Raw genomic sequence first — 16,481 nt, 5'->3', positions numbered from 1 at the left:
GGGTCACTCGCTATTTGGGCCCGGTACATACAATTTCTAGCTCATGGTCGGGTCAAGTTGGCATGAGAGCCCCGCTACCAGCCGACCAATCAGGAGAATTGGCGGTTAACTATTTCCTGTTGGCGCACTTTTGAGCCAATGAGAAAATTCGTTTTATACGTTGAGGCTGCCACGTCACCACCAAGCGGCCACGTCGCTTCCAACGACATTTTCTCCGTGTCTTTCGGCTCCTGAATTCAAGAGTACAACAGCGTACTCTAAAACTGCTCTGCTTTAATATAATTATTCTTGGTTGCATTTGCTATCGCGTATACATTTTGTTGCATTCGCTGTTTCAAATTATCTTCTCACAGTTTTAAGTGTAAATAGTGTCAATAAATATCGAATTTATTTATTATAATAATGTGTGTAATTTTTTAGTTGTTAGGATTACATCACACCTAAACCAGATCCTTTTTGCGCATTCGCTCACTTTACAAATACTAATCATTATAACCAATGAAAAATGTTATTACCATTTTAGATAGTTAAAATGACAATTTTTGTATTGTAGATAGAATAATTAATTTCTCTCTGTGTATAGTAGTGCCAGATAGCTCAACTGGTAGAGCACTCAGCGCGATACCGACATGGTCTGGATTCGATTCCCAGTTCGGGCTATCTATATTTTTCTCAATTTATCTATAAAGTGTCTTATTGAGAGGGTTTGCATGTTTAGGTTTCCACTATATTAAATTGGTTTCCACTATATAAAAAACCAATTTAATATAGTGGAAACCTAAACATGCAAACCTTCTCAGTAAGACAATTTATAGATGAATTGAGAAAAATATAGATAGCCCGAATTGGGAATCGATCCCAGACCATGTCAGTATAGCGCCGAGTGTTCTACCAGTTGAGCTATACGGCACTATACTAAACTCATATTTATTCACTTTTCACACTTTTTTTGGACTTCCACAAATAATTCAAGACCAAAATTAGCCAAATCGGTTCAGCCGTTCTCGAGTTTAAGCGAGACTAACGAACAGCAATCGATATGTGTTTATATAAATGTTTCCACGACTGATTATTCTTGGAAATTAAACTTGGACTTTAAAAAAAAAAGTATTTAAATGAAAAGTATAGAAACTCTATTATACAAAAATTCACAATTTATTTAATACATTGCATGGGAGTTTAATTATATACATTTCTATGTAATTATAAATAATTATATAGAACTATATGCAATTATATATAGTTCTATATAGTTATATAAGGCCATTTTTCATATATAATTATGTATAATTTTTTTGATCTGGGTATTGTTGTTCTCAAAGAGCTCGAATATGTCTTGACAGCAACAATGTTTTCTTGAGCTCCTTGAGCTCGAAAATAGCAGGAAGTTTTGGAGCTGGCCCGCAGGATACCGTTTTTCAGATTTTTTTTTTAATTTCTCAGCATCCATGTTTTTCAAATGAATAAACCGACTTCGATGTTTAATATGGCGATCGATGCTCTTGATCAAGTCCTAAAGCTGATGATCTAGAAATTGATTGGTTATCATTTCGAAGATATTTGAGAAAAAAAAACTATTTTTATCATTTCTTTCGCTAACGATAATTCTCGAACAAATTAACCAATTGGGGTGCTTTGTGCTGGAATAAATGCGGTTCATTGAGCTCTCAAACTAATTAGATTTTGGAATCAATTAATTAAGTCATTTTCTAGAAGCTTGAAAAAAAGAAAACAAAAAAAAACTATTTTTTGTTTTCGTCTTTCTTAAATATCTGAGAGCCAATTAGATCAAATAATCTTAAATTTGCATGAAAGTTGACGGCTAATAAGCTTTTCTGATTGCCGTAAGAACTATTTAAATCGGTTAATTAGTTTAAAAGTTATAGAAGGTTTACACAGTTACTCACACACCCATACGATATTGATTAGTTCAGACGACAGCCTTTCACATTATTTATAACAAACGTAATAGATAAAAATATTCATAAGTGATTGTAGTATATGCTCACTCGACATCTTTTTGAAAACTATTATCCATCAATTTATCAGCTTCATCCAAGACAAATAGCCGCACATTATCAATTTTAATGAGTTTTTTGTCAATCATATGCCTCAATCGACCAGGCGTGCTGACAATAATATGGCAATGACTAATCTTGTTTTTATCAGGCTGCAACGGCATTCCTCCCACGAAAAAATCAACCTTTAATCCTGTAAAAATACAAAAGATCGCAATATTTTAGGACTGTCAATTCATACTGATCTTCAGAAAAAAATATCAAAAAACAGCTTTTAGTTAACTGTTTTTTTACGAAAATTATTGAAAACAAATATCTTTAGATTACTTGACTCCATAAACAAAAATTTAGTTCAAAACATACGGGTGATTTTCTACTAACTATAAATTTTCAAATAAAGAAAAAAATCGGTCTGTCAGTTGACTCTGCAGACCAGCCCCAAAACTTCCCGCTGTTTTCAAGCTTTTTGAGCTCGAAAATACTTTTATATGCCTTTGTTTTCGAAAAATAACGTTTTTTATCATTTTTTCTCCAACGCTATCTGTCGAACGAATTGACCGATTGAGGCAGTTGAGGTGGCAATCCACGCGTTTTATTGAGTTCTAGAGCTGATCAAATTTTGAAATTGATTTATCCAGTTGTTTTTGAGAAATTTCAAAAATACTAAAAAAATTTTTTTTTTAATTCTTTCGGCAGCGGTTTTTCTTGAGCGATTAGATTTTTGAATCGATTCATTCAGCACATTAAAAGTTATCTCAAAAACATTTTTAAAAAAATTTTATTTTTGGATTTATAGTCAGAGGATCTTGAAACGTCTACGTGTGAGACTGGTGGAGAGAGAGCGAATCATAGAGTCCCGTGAGCATGTATAAGTGACATGTGAGAGCAGTAGTATGCCTGTGAGTACCTTTCCACTCATTTGAATCTCGCGCTGCGTTTGTCGACAGTGCCGTAGTTAATATTGTTGACGTGAGGAAATAGTCTCTTCGAAAGTAAGGTTAGAAAAATTTTGAAAATATCATTAAAACCACCATAAAATCAATTAAAGTTTGTATAGAAAAATTGACTATTAAATTATTAAAAATATTACTAATTATATTATTACAATTGGCTGGCTTTTAGATGCATGTTTTTCATGATCTAATAAAAAGAACGATTCAAATAATGTTTTATCATTAACTTGTAATGATTATGAAGTATGAGTTTCTTAAGCCATTTTCAACGTTTAAAAATGAATAAAAAATAAATTAACTCAGCGTTAATTAAACGTTATTTCAAGTCATTGTCATTAAATTAAAAATAATTTAATAATAAAAAACAAATTAATATTTAATAAATTATTTGAAGTCACATCATTTCATTTTTTTCACTTTTTCACTTTTTTTTTAACTTCCCGCTAAGAAAATTGCAAATTTTCAAAAATTCGGGAAGTTCTTGGTTTCAGTCCAATTTTCGAGAATCGAATTTCTAAGAGATCTTGACGTTTTGAGGTTCTAGGAAGCTATCCTGACTAATTTCACGATGATGTCTGAGTGTATGTATATATGTATGTATGTACTTACGTACATATGCAAATATATATAACTTTTGAATGGATGAACCGATTTTGATCATCAAGGTTTTATTCGACGCGGCTTGCGAATATCTTGAGGCTGACAAAAAATTAAACTTGATTGGTACGGACTGTTCAGAGATATTCCAAAAATGAACTTCTTTCAAAAATGTTTTTTTTGGATAACTTTTTATGTTCTCGATGGGTTGACTCCAAAATCAACTGGGCTCTGAAGCTTTATAAGCTGCGTCGAATACCACCTCAAACTTCAAAATCGGTCAATTCTTTCAAGAGAAACCGTTGTCGAAAGAATTAAAAAAAAATTTTTTTTTAGTATTTTGAAAATTTCTTAAAAACGACTCGATAAATCAATTTGAAAATCTGATCAGTTGTAGAACTCAATAAAACGCGACGATTGCCACCTTGAACGTCTCAATCGGTTTATTCGTTCGAGAGATATCGTTTGAGAAAAAATCGTAAAAAACGTTTTTTTTTTTCGAAAACAAAGGCATACAAAAGTATTTTCGAGCTCGAAAATTTATCTACAACAATTTTTTGAGCTCCAGGAGTTCGAAATAGGCGAGAAGTTTTGGGACTGGCCCACAGGGTCAACCGACAGACCGATTTTTTTTTTTAGGCTTCACCAATAGATTCAATTATTCCCCGCGAATCAGCTGTGCCTAAAGAGGACGCAATTCGTGTTTTAAAAAAATATATGAAATATTTTTGTTCAGAAACTTTGCCTATATACTCATCAAAAATATGGTCAATACTGTCTAAGGAACCTGAATTTTTAAATAAATGGAACGCTCATGCAGTTCGAACCAATGTGAAAGAAAATCGACGAAATATTCTCACTGAAGGTAGAGAGGAGTGTGGATATTTTATGGAAATTAATAAAAAAAAAGTGTTTATGATGATGATGATGGTGAGAGTGACCATGATTACGGCGATGATGATAATTATGATGAAGACTATTTTAATAAGCTGTATGCCAAAGAATGTAATGATCTTCAACGTTTTGATGTTGAAATAACTAGAAATTTATGGGAATCTATGCAAACAAGAGACAAGCTAATAGAAAATGATCACAAATGTCCGAGACTTCAGCCAAGAGTTTGGACAGATACTATAGCATTTGAATTGTGGCACCAATTTCAATTAAAATGTCCATTTGTGTTCAGAAAAGGTCAAATTCATGAGAATGGTTATTATTATGCCACAATGGTTGGACAATGTAAAAGTAAACAGTGTAGAAATCCACTCTTTGGATACATTGAAAAGAATTCTGGCGATCAAGATTCTGTATTTGTTCGTTTGCAATGTTATGATACTAGATTCGTGAAAAATGAAGAAGTTAAGAGGCCGCTTCAATCTTAATTAAGGGAAAAGTTTGAAGCTGATGTTAAAGCAAACGGCGTTAAGGCAACCGTTATACAACAAGGAAACGATCTATCAAATCCAGGTGATACTGAGTGTCCTGTAATGTTCGACGTGAATACTTTATATCAGGTAAATAAAGAGGCTAAGGAAGAATCTCTGGGTGTAAAACCAGAAGAGCGCATAGACTTGATAAGAGCAATTTGGCGAATCAATGATGATCCTATTTATAAGTATTCGATTATACTTTTATCCGATGCGTCTTTCTCATTATTTTATGCAACACCTTCACAAGTACATTGTTATCGTGAATATCGACGTCTTCATAGGCTGTACTCGTCAATTTGTATCGATGCGACTGGAGGTGTCGTTAAAAAATTTCGTGATGGCAAAAATAAGAAAACAAGTGAAATTTTTTTATACCAAATTGTAATCAACTTTAATCATACAACACAATCCGTTTACCAGATGCTTTCAGAGGAGCATGATGCGTATATCATTACATTCTGGCTGCAAAGATGGCTTCGTCTTAATGCTAAAGCTCCTAGAGAGGTTGTCTGTGATGGGTCACGTGCTCTCCTAAATGCCATCTCCCTTGCTTTCAATCAGCGCTCGTTATCAGAATATATTAATATATGTTATGAAAATGCTAAAAATGGCACTCAGATTGATTCCATAACATACATACGATTGGATACAGCTCATTTTATTCACGCTGTCAGTCGATGGAAATGCTGGACATCAGTTCTTCACCCAAAGATTAAATCATTTTACCTGTATTGTGTAGCTTTGTTAATAGAAAGTAACAATTGTAAAGCTTTTAAAATAATTCTCATGTTGATTTTGATAGTTTGTGGTGTTAACTATGAAGACTCTGTCATTGCTTTTGGTAGCGAGTCTATTACTCCACTAGAAGCGAGGTTGGAATTAGAAGAATTAATAGCTACAAATAAATCTGAAGATTTTATAAGTGCTATTAAGCAACGAATCGAAACAATAGAATTTGATGAGGAAAAAAATGAATCTTTAAACCGACGAATGAATGATGAACTAAACCATGACACTACTACTATTACAGCTTACATGAAAAATCTTGAATTATACTTATCGAATGTTACAGACACGGGCAAAAATTTAGATTCTTTTTATAAACCTAAGTTTAGAGAATCGTTGCTTGAGAAAGTTAAAGAGTTTCCTCTATGGACGAAAGTTGGCATTAAATACACTAATTAACTCTAATATCCAATTAAAATAGATTTTCATTATGTTACTAAAAATATCCCCTTGGTTTTGTTACAATTAAAAATTATAAGCAACCGGTATCAGGATCAACTTGGAGTAAATTTCCAAATAAATAAGAAAATTTAAATTTCTAGGAACTAAGTTTTATAACGTAATTAAGTAAAGAGCAGCAACTTACATTCTATTGTATACCAATTACCGCCTTTTTCGAAAAGCGTCCATTGCTCTTTACTTGAGGGTAGGCCGTACCTAATAAATTATCAAATTTGAGATTTTTATTAATTTATCAATTGGTCATCATTGCAGCGATTATTTTAGCTTCCGAAGATTTTCATCATTTGAACCCTACAATTATAACGTAATTAGAAATCTAAAATTCGAAAATTTGTTAGGTATGGCTCAGCCTTAAATGTACCAGTTGTGTTTATGTTTTACGATGATTAAAAAATTCTATATATATTGAGAAACACTATTCATTAAAAAATAATTTTTCTTGATCTTAGTCATTGTATCGAAATTATAATTTAGTATTTATTTTGAATTTCAATTCATTATTTTAGAGTGAGGAACTCTCAGTTAACTTCAACTTCGTCAGAACAGTGAACTTTCCTCATTCGTTAGAATCTTTGAGCAAAACCAAAAGCAATACAACCATTTTTACCCATGTGATACGGAAGAAACTTTTTCTTTTAAAAATTCAATGTGAAAATATAATAAGTTAATCGAACGACTTAGTGTGACAGTTTTTGTTATGACTGTTTATCCACTTTATTTTTAAGGATATATTCATAAGACTGTGGCCAAAAGTATTATTACTTTTTAAAATAAGAAGCTTATTCAAATTGTTAATTATTTAAGAAACCCTAAATTAAGTATTATTATTATCATTACTATTATTATGTGCCTACATAATTTATACATATTATATCACAGTTTTTGTATTTTGTTTTCAAATAATAATAAAATTTTTATAATTCAATTATCTGTAACAATTGTGACTTTTTTCCTTTGATATTTTCATTCATAGAATTTAAATTGCTTCCTAAATAATGACGGAAACTAATTCAGTACTTGAAAAAGGTCATTCGGCAAACGTACTCGACGGCAATCAAAAGGACTCACCAAACTCAGGAATGGATAGATTTTTAAGTCGATCGGTAAAGTAGTTTACAAGTTATTCGAAAAATAAAAATTAAAAAAAATTTTATTTTAGGATTTAATTACATAAGTCGCTTGACCGATTTGTTTCTAAGTTCGATCAAATCTATATCTCAACAATATGGATTGTCGCAAAACACGTGCGAATCGGTTGATTTGTTTCAAGAATATTGTTGGACAAAAATTACTTTTTCTTTTAGCGAAATGTATATTTTTTTTCGACAAACCGTCTTTTAAGCTCAATAAGCTCAAAAATTTACCAATAATAAGGTTTTCGAACTCTGAGCTAGAAAACAGCAGGCAATTTTGGGGTTGACTGACTGGGCAAGCGGTTTTCAGATTTTTACTACAGTAAATTTTGCCATAGTTTCATGACAGATTTCCCGTAAATACATGGTGAGCTTACCAAACTTTCAGGGTAGTTTTCTCGGTAAAAATAGGTATCAACCATAAATTTCGGTAAATCGATCCGGATCTCGCCAGGCTGATCAATTTGTTAATACTGATTAATTTTCATTTATCTTTTTATTTTGCTGTATCCAATATAGTTATTTCTAGATAGAAGATTTTTTATTTTAGGCTTGAAAAGGTGCTATCCTAGTATCCTCAATAGATCTATGTTCTAATAAATCCGGCAACGATAAGGCTCAATAGCTCGCGGTATATCTCCTGGCAGATAAAGCAGCACTGGTCTCTTATCAATACAGTGAGCATCCCCAAGGTAATAGCGAAGTATTCATAGAGCTGGGTGATAACGCTGAATGTATGCATTTCTTTGTAACAACTGGACATGATGTCATGAGACGCATCAGCGTCTCAGGATATTGCTTACACACCCTACACAATGTGTCAGGTAGCTGTATCTGGGGCTCTTAAGTACGATATTCGAGAGTGTTGATGACACGATTCTAGTAAGCAAAAATATATCAGCTGGCTCGAAGAAGAAAAACGTCTAGTTTAGTTTAGTTTAGTTTAGTTTAGTTTATTTATTGACGATCATGGAGCTGCTGCTCCTTGTGATCAAATATCAAAATACATATTATTTTGTTATATTATTAGCGATAACAATTAAAATAAAATACCATATAATTATAATTTAGACGCTATAATTTAATTTAATTTAGACGCTTACTCACTCACTCTAACACATACAATATTTTAATTTATTAAGGCTCTACTGGTTATCTAGATCCATTAAATACAAATAGCATTTACTTCGAAATTCATTTAAACTTACTGATGTCGTAATTTCGATTGGAAGCGAGTTCCAAAAATTACAGCCCGTAATAAAAAATGACTTCTGGTAAGTTTTTGTTCGAGCAAACGGAACTAGAAGAGTATCCGTCTTGTTGAAATTTCGACGAGATGCAATGTTGGCCTAAGGACTAACTCGTGCCCAAAAAGACGTTTTTTAACACTGGCGATATGTGAGTACCATGATAGTGTACTGTCAAGTATAATACCCAAATATTTGAAAGTATTAACAAACTCAATTGCGACATTATTTAGGTATAGTTTGAGATTATTTACATTGTTAGCATTACTCACATTTAATTTACAAACACCAATTGTGCTACCGAAAACCATAGCTTTCGTTTTAGATTTATTAAGACTAAGTTTATTTGCTGAACACCAGTCATCAATACGTTTAATATCATCATACATCCATCGAATACAGTTATCAATATCTTTAGGTTTACAGCGCAGATATATTACAAGATCATCTGCATATAAAAGGTATGAACAATGCTGTAAACGTCGCGGCAAATCATTAATAAATATAGAGAAAAGCAGAGGACCAAGAACACTGCCCTGAGGAACACCAGAATTTATTTTAATCCATTCGGATCTATTATTAGCATTTATGAACACAGATTGAGATCGATCACTAAGATAAGAATAAAACCATTTGACACTGTTTATTGAAAAGCCGAGATTAAAAAGTTTGCGTATAAGTAGTAGATGATCAACAGTATTAAAAGCTTTTGTAAAGTCAAAGTATACTGCAATAGTGATCTCTCCCTCATCAATGCTAAGTCTAATATCATCTATAAATCTCAATACAGCAGTCTGGATCCCCATACCTTCCTTAAAACCAGTCTGCCTATTATCTAGAAGATCATTTCTCGATAGGTATTTAATAACTTGTTGATAAATCGCTCTTTCAAGCACTTTAGATAAGGCACAAAGTAATGATATAGGTCTGTAATCCGAAGACGATGATGGCTGACGAATTTTCGGTAATGGTTTCACTATAGAACGCTTCCATAATGATGGGAACAATCCATCATTAATACATTAAATAAGTTAATAATGAATGGCAATAATTTATTTAACAGGACTTTAAACACTTGTATCGAAAAACCATCAATTCCCATTGCACTAGTAGAAATACGCTTGATTGCACTTTCAACACTATTTACCTCGGTATCACGAAGATGAAACTGAAACAAAGGATCTTCATAGTAATCGTCTGGAACACATTCGTCAAAACTCAATAGTGGATCACCTGAAGAGATAGAGGCAAAATGTTTGTTTAGATCATTAGGCGGTATCAACTGCTCATTATTGTTATGTGCTCTTTTTCTTATAAGTCCTAGATTATCAATCACTCTCCAAAAGGCTTTAGAGTTGCCTTTGGATTCATATTTAGATTGTAGATTCTTGTTTTTATCTATGGAGATCTTTCTTTTAAATTCACGCCGAAGATCGATATATCTATCAAACAAAGCATTTGATCCATATCGCTTCGCAGCTCTATAACAAGCATCTCTCTCTTTTTTCAATGAACGTAGTTCAGCAGATAACCACGCAGCAGGTGGACGGCTTACGGTAAAAGTTCTCAATGGAGCAACATTATCTAAAAGGTCATCAATCATAGAATTGAACAGTCTAAGCTTAATGTCAATATCCAATTGATTATCAAACTCATCCATATTATAATTCGCCATGAAGTTTCCTGCAGCTTCTTGATCTTTATTCTTTAGAGGTCTGGAAGTAACTATAGTCCGTTTGTGGGCCAATGTATTATATTTAACAGTTAAGTAGGTCAGATCATGTCCTGATAGAAACGGCTGAAAAGACTGTCCCCAAGAAGAAATCATTGCGAGATCATTTACTGCACAGATATCAATCCAGGTATCTGACGTTCTTGTATGATGTGTAGGATCCATGCGAATTATTTTCAGTCCTTGAGAAGCAAAGTATTCCCTTAAATTTGAAGAATCCTGAGTTTGTGTCAGCAGATTAATGTTAAAATCACTTATCACGCAAATAAATTTATGATTCTTTGTATGTCTTGCTGATTCATCTTGAAATATTTCTAAGTGGTCAGCTTTTGGAGGCCTGTAGACTACTGCAATTAATAACTTTGGTTGAGATGGGCTCCAGACCTCGGTAATGAGGAACTCTGGAGTACCATCTTCTGATTGTGATATTGACGATTCTAGTATACGAGATTGCAGTCCGTCGTGAACAAATAATGCTACACCCCCACCTACTTGCCTACGACGATCTACACGTAATATATTATAAGATGGCAAAGCGATTTGAGCATCAGTAATTGCCTCATTTAACCATGATTCAGTCACTGCAATAATATGGTACTGATTCATATGAAAATAATCTCTAAACTCATCAAGGTGAGCATCAGATGCTAAAGACTGTGCATTAAGACAACAAATATTTATGATTGGTGATTTTAGAGCATCAGGATTTGACTTTGAGGTCGTGGATATTAAATAAGAACTTGATGATCTGGGCGGTGGTATGTGGCAGCCATGTAGTGAGTCAACGTCTGATAAGAGTTATAATTTAATGAGCGATAAATCTGTGCTCGGCAAAATTTTAATTGTCTTGGTGGTGGGATCCTTCCTTAAGAATACAGCACCGTTGCTGATCTATATAGATCTCGGGCTTATTTCTGTAAACTTTTTACGGACTGCATCACGTAGTTTCTGCAATTCGAGTGGTATTCGATGATTGATGCTTATTCTACTCGACGATAAGGTAGAGTCAATAGACGAAGCTAGAAGATTCGGATGTTTTTTCTTCGCACTGATGATTTGATTACACTTTGCCGATGACGCAAGGTCAAAGAGTATAGCTCTCGACCTGATACGACCATTGTTTAATTGAGGGTCCAAAGGCTTTCGTCCCATTCGTTGTACATATACAATATCATGCTCGGACAATTGAACATCGATTACGTTGGCCAGAGCTGGAAGAAAATCTTTTTTAAGCTTCCGAGGATTAGTCGTAGTGTCAGTCTCAGGAACTCCTGTAATAACAAGTTGATTAGAGACGCTTAGACAAGCCATACGTAATAATATAGTGTCGTCAGCAGACTTAGTTATCATAGATGACGCTATTGCGATCTTATTTTCAATAACATCTAAGCGGAAGTCATGTGACACGACTTTTTGAGAAATATCATCGACACTACTTGTAATTACTTTGAATTCTGCAGCAACTGTAGAAATTTTATTTTGACAAGATTTTAGGTCTCGACGAATGACCTTGTTGTCTTCTTTTAGTGCATTAACATCAGTAGCCATACCTTCCAAGGTCTTTTGCATTCCTTCTAAGCCTTGTATTCTCCTATCAATTTTAGTGAGCAAACTACTTAATTTGTCAACATTATCATCAAAATAGCAGCAAGGACACTTTTATTGTATAGCTTCTGTAACATCTATTTCATCAATAGCAAGCTTCGTTGCGACACAGTCAGAATGATATACATGTGCACATTTCAATTTCGTTCTGACAGAATCAGATACTTTTTCGATCTCTACATAACAGAGAGCACCTTCGGTTTTACCATCGTGTCTCGTGAGTGATTGCAACGGTCGATAATGATAAAACAATCGATAACTGTAATGAGTACCAGTTCGATGCACCGTATCGCAAATGTACAATCAAAGTGACTGTGACTAGCTGTTGACAAATCTCACAAATTTATATAGCCAATCCTACCAAAAACAGATTCTCTGTATAACATCGCGCCAAGTACACGTTTAAAATTTTTTACAAATAAGAAAAAATTATTTTTTACAAAAAAAATAAATCAAATCGAAAAAATACCAAGTACTCAAAATCCTACCAAAAACAGATTCTCTGTATAAAGTCGCGCTAAGTACACGTTTAAAATTTTTTAAAAGTAAAAAAAAAATTATTTTTTACAAAAAAAAATCAAATCGAAAAAATACCAAGTACCTAGTATGATGCAAAATCATAACAAACATTTTCATAAAATTTCAAAAAAAAATGTATAACAAAATTTCAATGTACTTGGTGTGCGTTACTACATGTACTCAAGCAAAATTAATTTCTAATAAAATCAAACATGTTTTTTTTTACTCTTTTGTAAGCACACCAAGTACATTGAAATTTTGTTATACAATTTTTTTTTGAAATTTTATGAAAATGTTTGTTATGATTTTGCATCATACTAGGTACTTGGTATTTTTTCGATTTGACTTTTTTTTTGTAAAAAATAATTTTTTCTTATTTGTAAAAAATTTTAAACGTGTGGTTGGCGCGATGTTATACAGAGAATCGGTTTTTGGTAGGATTTGTTTTCTTTTTGTCGTGTTGATTGTGAATATTATCAGAAATCGCTTAATGAAGTTGTATATTTGAGTTCCAGCTTAACTCCTCATTATGAACCACCTCAATATAAACCGATACGATTTATTTCAATTGCAATCGTTTGTTGGTCGTTTCTCGATCAATGTTGACCTATCAAAGTTGTTTGAGGATTAATTGCTTAATTATAAAAAAGTAAATAAAAATTAACCTTTAATTTTTTTCATTGAACCCCTCTATTTCTATATTTTTTTATTTAAATTGCTAGGAAACCGTTTGTCGATGATTGTTGGTGAAAACAAATAAAACAGTAATTTATTAACAACAAAAATGTAATTAAAAAACTAGAATTTCCATTAGTAGTCTTCAATAAATAATATTTTTTTTTTTTTGTATAATGATATTTTGTTTTTGTATAATGATATTAAATCTTCCGTTAAGAAATTAACTTAAAAAATAATTATTTGTTTCCATTGGTTAAAAACCTGATTTTCTAATTTCGCCAATAAGGTATTGACAGGTAGAGCCACAATGTTGTTAGATGTACGAAATTACCCTAAAAGCCACTTTAGATTAAAACTGACAGTAATTTGACAATTGAAATTATCAAAATGTGCTGCCTGAATTGGCCGAGAATTTGATAGCAAAACTTGAAAATAAAATTAGCGGTTAATTTTTTTTTTAATTTAGAGGGTACCTTTTTTTACTAGAAAAAAACCCTAATAAATGTTCCCATGAAATTTTTATCAAATGTCTGTCAAATTCGGGCTTTTCCGTTTTTGACGATAATTCGTATACGACTTTCAAAATGAATTTGCATTCGAATTCGGGTAGTAAATTTACGTCAAATTGTATAACAAGTTGTATGCAAATTCTCTTAAAAAACGGAATAGCCCAAAGTTGACAGATATTTAAGAACAATTTCATAGGAACTTTCCCTAGGGTTTTTTTCTAGCAAAAAAAAATAACCTCTAAATAAAAAAAAATTAACCACTAATTTTTTTTTTCAACTTTTGCTATCAAATTGTCGGCAGATGCGGGCGGCAAATTTCGGTAATTTCAACATCAAATTACTATCAATTTCAATGCTATTAGGGTAAGTTTAGTAATTCCAGGTATTGGCCGTGCTTAGCTGAATTAAGTCCTCTGTGAATTAAGTTAAGATTTAGTATAGTAAAAGCAAAGCATACTTATTAGACTAAATCTTAACTAAATCTTATTAGGTACACGTATAGGATTTAGTTCGGCTGAATATGGCCATTAATGACAACAGCTGTACCTATCATCGCGCTAAATGACACGATTTTGGTACCACCTTTAAAAGCCACACTCTAAATATAATTGCTTAGCAAGTTCTGCAGTGGAACATTTATGGGTAACTTAACAATAAGTTTCTGGGAAGTCTTGGCTGGATAATACTTGCGTGCAAATTGATGCAAATCAACTACCGTCTGAACGTAATTTGACAGAAAAACTTGCCATCAATTTGAAGTGAAACTTACAGTCAACTTAACGTCATTGTCTGACAGTAACACTTGGTCGAATTGAATTCAAGTTACAGACAATTTACTGTCAACTTGAAGGTAACTGTTTGCTCTCCAACACTTTTCCTTCGAATTGGCTAATACGGCAGTAGCTTGAAGTTAACTCACGGTTGGAGGCTATCAGGGACCTTGCGAATATAACTAGAGAGAACATACAACATTCAAAATTTTTTAGCAATCCACAAATTATATTTCCTAAATGAAAGGTATTATTTGACGCAAAATTTAGTTTTAGTCAATAATAATAACTTAATTAGAGATAATCATACGGGTTTTCAACGCAATCACTAAGTAAACATTATACTTTAATTGATCACTACATAAATATATATACATAGCACTAATTAAAAAGTTGGTGTCAATTAAATGCGACCAAATTGGTAACAACTTTCAGCTTTTGGAAGAGTTCCTATAAGTTGTTATCAAGTTTCTTATAACTTGGCAACTAGTTGCGGCTAATTTAAGGAAATGCCAATTTCTGCGGTCAACTTGATGACAAGTTGCGGCAATAGATTGTCGTTAGCTTGCTGTCAGCTTGGCTATCAAGGTTGATACTGCTTAGCGAATAGAACTACACCATAAGGACGTTACACATGAGTTTTACATAATCGTAAAAGTTTTTTTTGCAACTATATAAAAGCATTCCTAACAGCACAGTTTGCTTTAGCAAAAGTTTACTTATAAAATTTTCCTGGAATTTTTCATAAAATTTATGATTATGAAACGAATTTATTTATGCTCATAAAAAATTTCATACGATACTATAGTAAAAAATACAGACTGAAGTACCGCTGGTGGCGAAAAAACAAATCACTGCTACACAAAAATTTCAATATTTACTGAATCATGGCATTTCTTACAACTTTTTATTCTCTGGCAGTGCCCTTTTCGCATGAAAAAATTTGTAAAAGGATTAAAAATGGGGGTGCTATAGTATATGCTGGCCTAATTTAATTATTTAAATTAGTTCTCATAACTAAAATGGATAAAGTTTCATAATTTTATGACGAACAATCAATCAATTTTCGATTGCAAAAGGAATTTTCTAGATATTTTGTTTTTTAAAAAAGTTTTTAAAAATTGGAGCTAAATACCGTTCTGTCTACGGTATAGAGACACGGTAAGCTAGCGCCACGAAACTTCACACATATACATGTGTTTGAACGTGTACTTGGCGCGAGACACTACCGTGTCTCCTGATGACTAAAAGCCGACACTGATTAATAAAATAAATTAAATAATAAGAATTAATAAACTTTTCAAGTAACTAATTGGCTTGAACTAATCACAAAAAATTAACACTCGATAATAATAATAACTTTCAAAAATCACTAGCGGTTGAACAGAAGTTATAAAAAACATAAACATAAACATTATTTTTATTGTTATTATTATCATTGTTATTGTTATTATTGTGAATATTATTGTTATTATTATTATTGTTGTTGTCGTTGTTGTTGTTGTTTTTGGTTTTGGTTTTGTGATGATAGTTATTATAATTCAATTTTAAATTTGAATAAAACCGCGTTTACAAGTATATGCGACTTAGGAATCGTAATGCGCATGCGTGAACATATTTAATGACTAATAATTAAACATATTTTTTTTAAACCTAATTAATAATATAAAGAAGTACGAACAAACGTTGTTTTTGAATAAACAGTAACGAACTAATCAAGATCAATTGAAAAAAAATTTTTAAATGCTAAAAGCAGTTTGGTAGCCGTTAGGTTAACACCAATATTTTATAATTTAAAAAAAAAAACGAACAACGAATAAACAATAATTTTGAGCGAACAATTAAGAACTAACGACGAACAAACGATTAGTGAAAAAAAAAAAAAAAAAAAAAAAAAAAAAAAAAAAAAAAAAACATAAAAAGTTAATTAGTGACCGTCAGCTTAAGCCACCCATTACAATTGATATTGAAATTTGAACTTTCCTTAGTATTTATTTTTACTATAGTTATTTTATACATGTATTTTATTTTTTGAATATCTC

General features: G+C 32.1%; 1 protein-coding gene across 8 annotated transcripts in view; it reads right to left on the bottom strand.

The window, feature by feature from the left end:
* Positions 1 to 16,481, bottom strand: part of LOC103576994 (probable ATP-dependent RNA helicase DDX20) — a 143,739-nt gene that overhangs the window by 96,962 nt on the left and 30,296 nt on the right. For all 8 annotated transcript variants that reach the window (XM_053738758.1, XM_053738757.1, XM_014440127.2 and 5 more), the window contains exon 3: positions 2,010 to 2,211. In XM_053738758.1, the coding sequence (XP_053594733.1) occupies positions 2,010 to 2,211 (202 nt within the window). The remainder of the gene's footprint in view (positions 1 to 2,009; positions 2,212 to 16,481) is intronic.

The sequence above is a fragment of the Microplitis demolitor genome, chromosome 4 (genome assembly GCF_026212275.2).
Source record: "Microplitis demolitor isolate Queensland-Clemson2020A chromosome 4, iyMicDemo2.1a, whole genome shotgun sequence".
In the NCBI taxonomy this organism is placed as follows: domain Eukaryota; kingdom Metazoa; phylum Arthropoda; class Insecta; order Hymenoptera; family Braconidae; genus Microplitis; species Microplitis demolitor.
The sequence above is the reverse complement of the archived record's forward strand: the minus strand, read 5'-3'. Positions and strand labels throughout refer to the sequence as shown.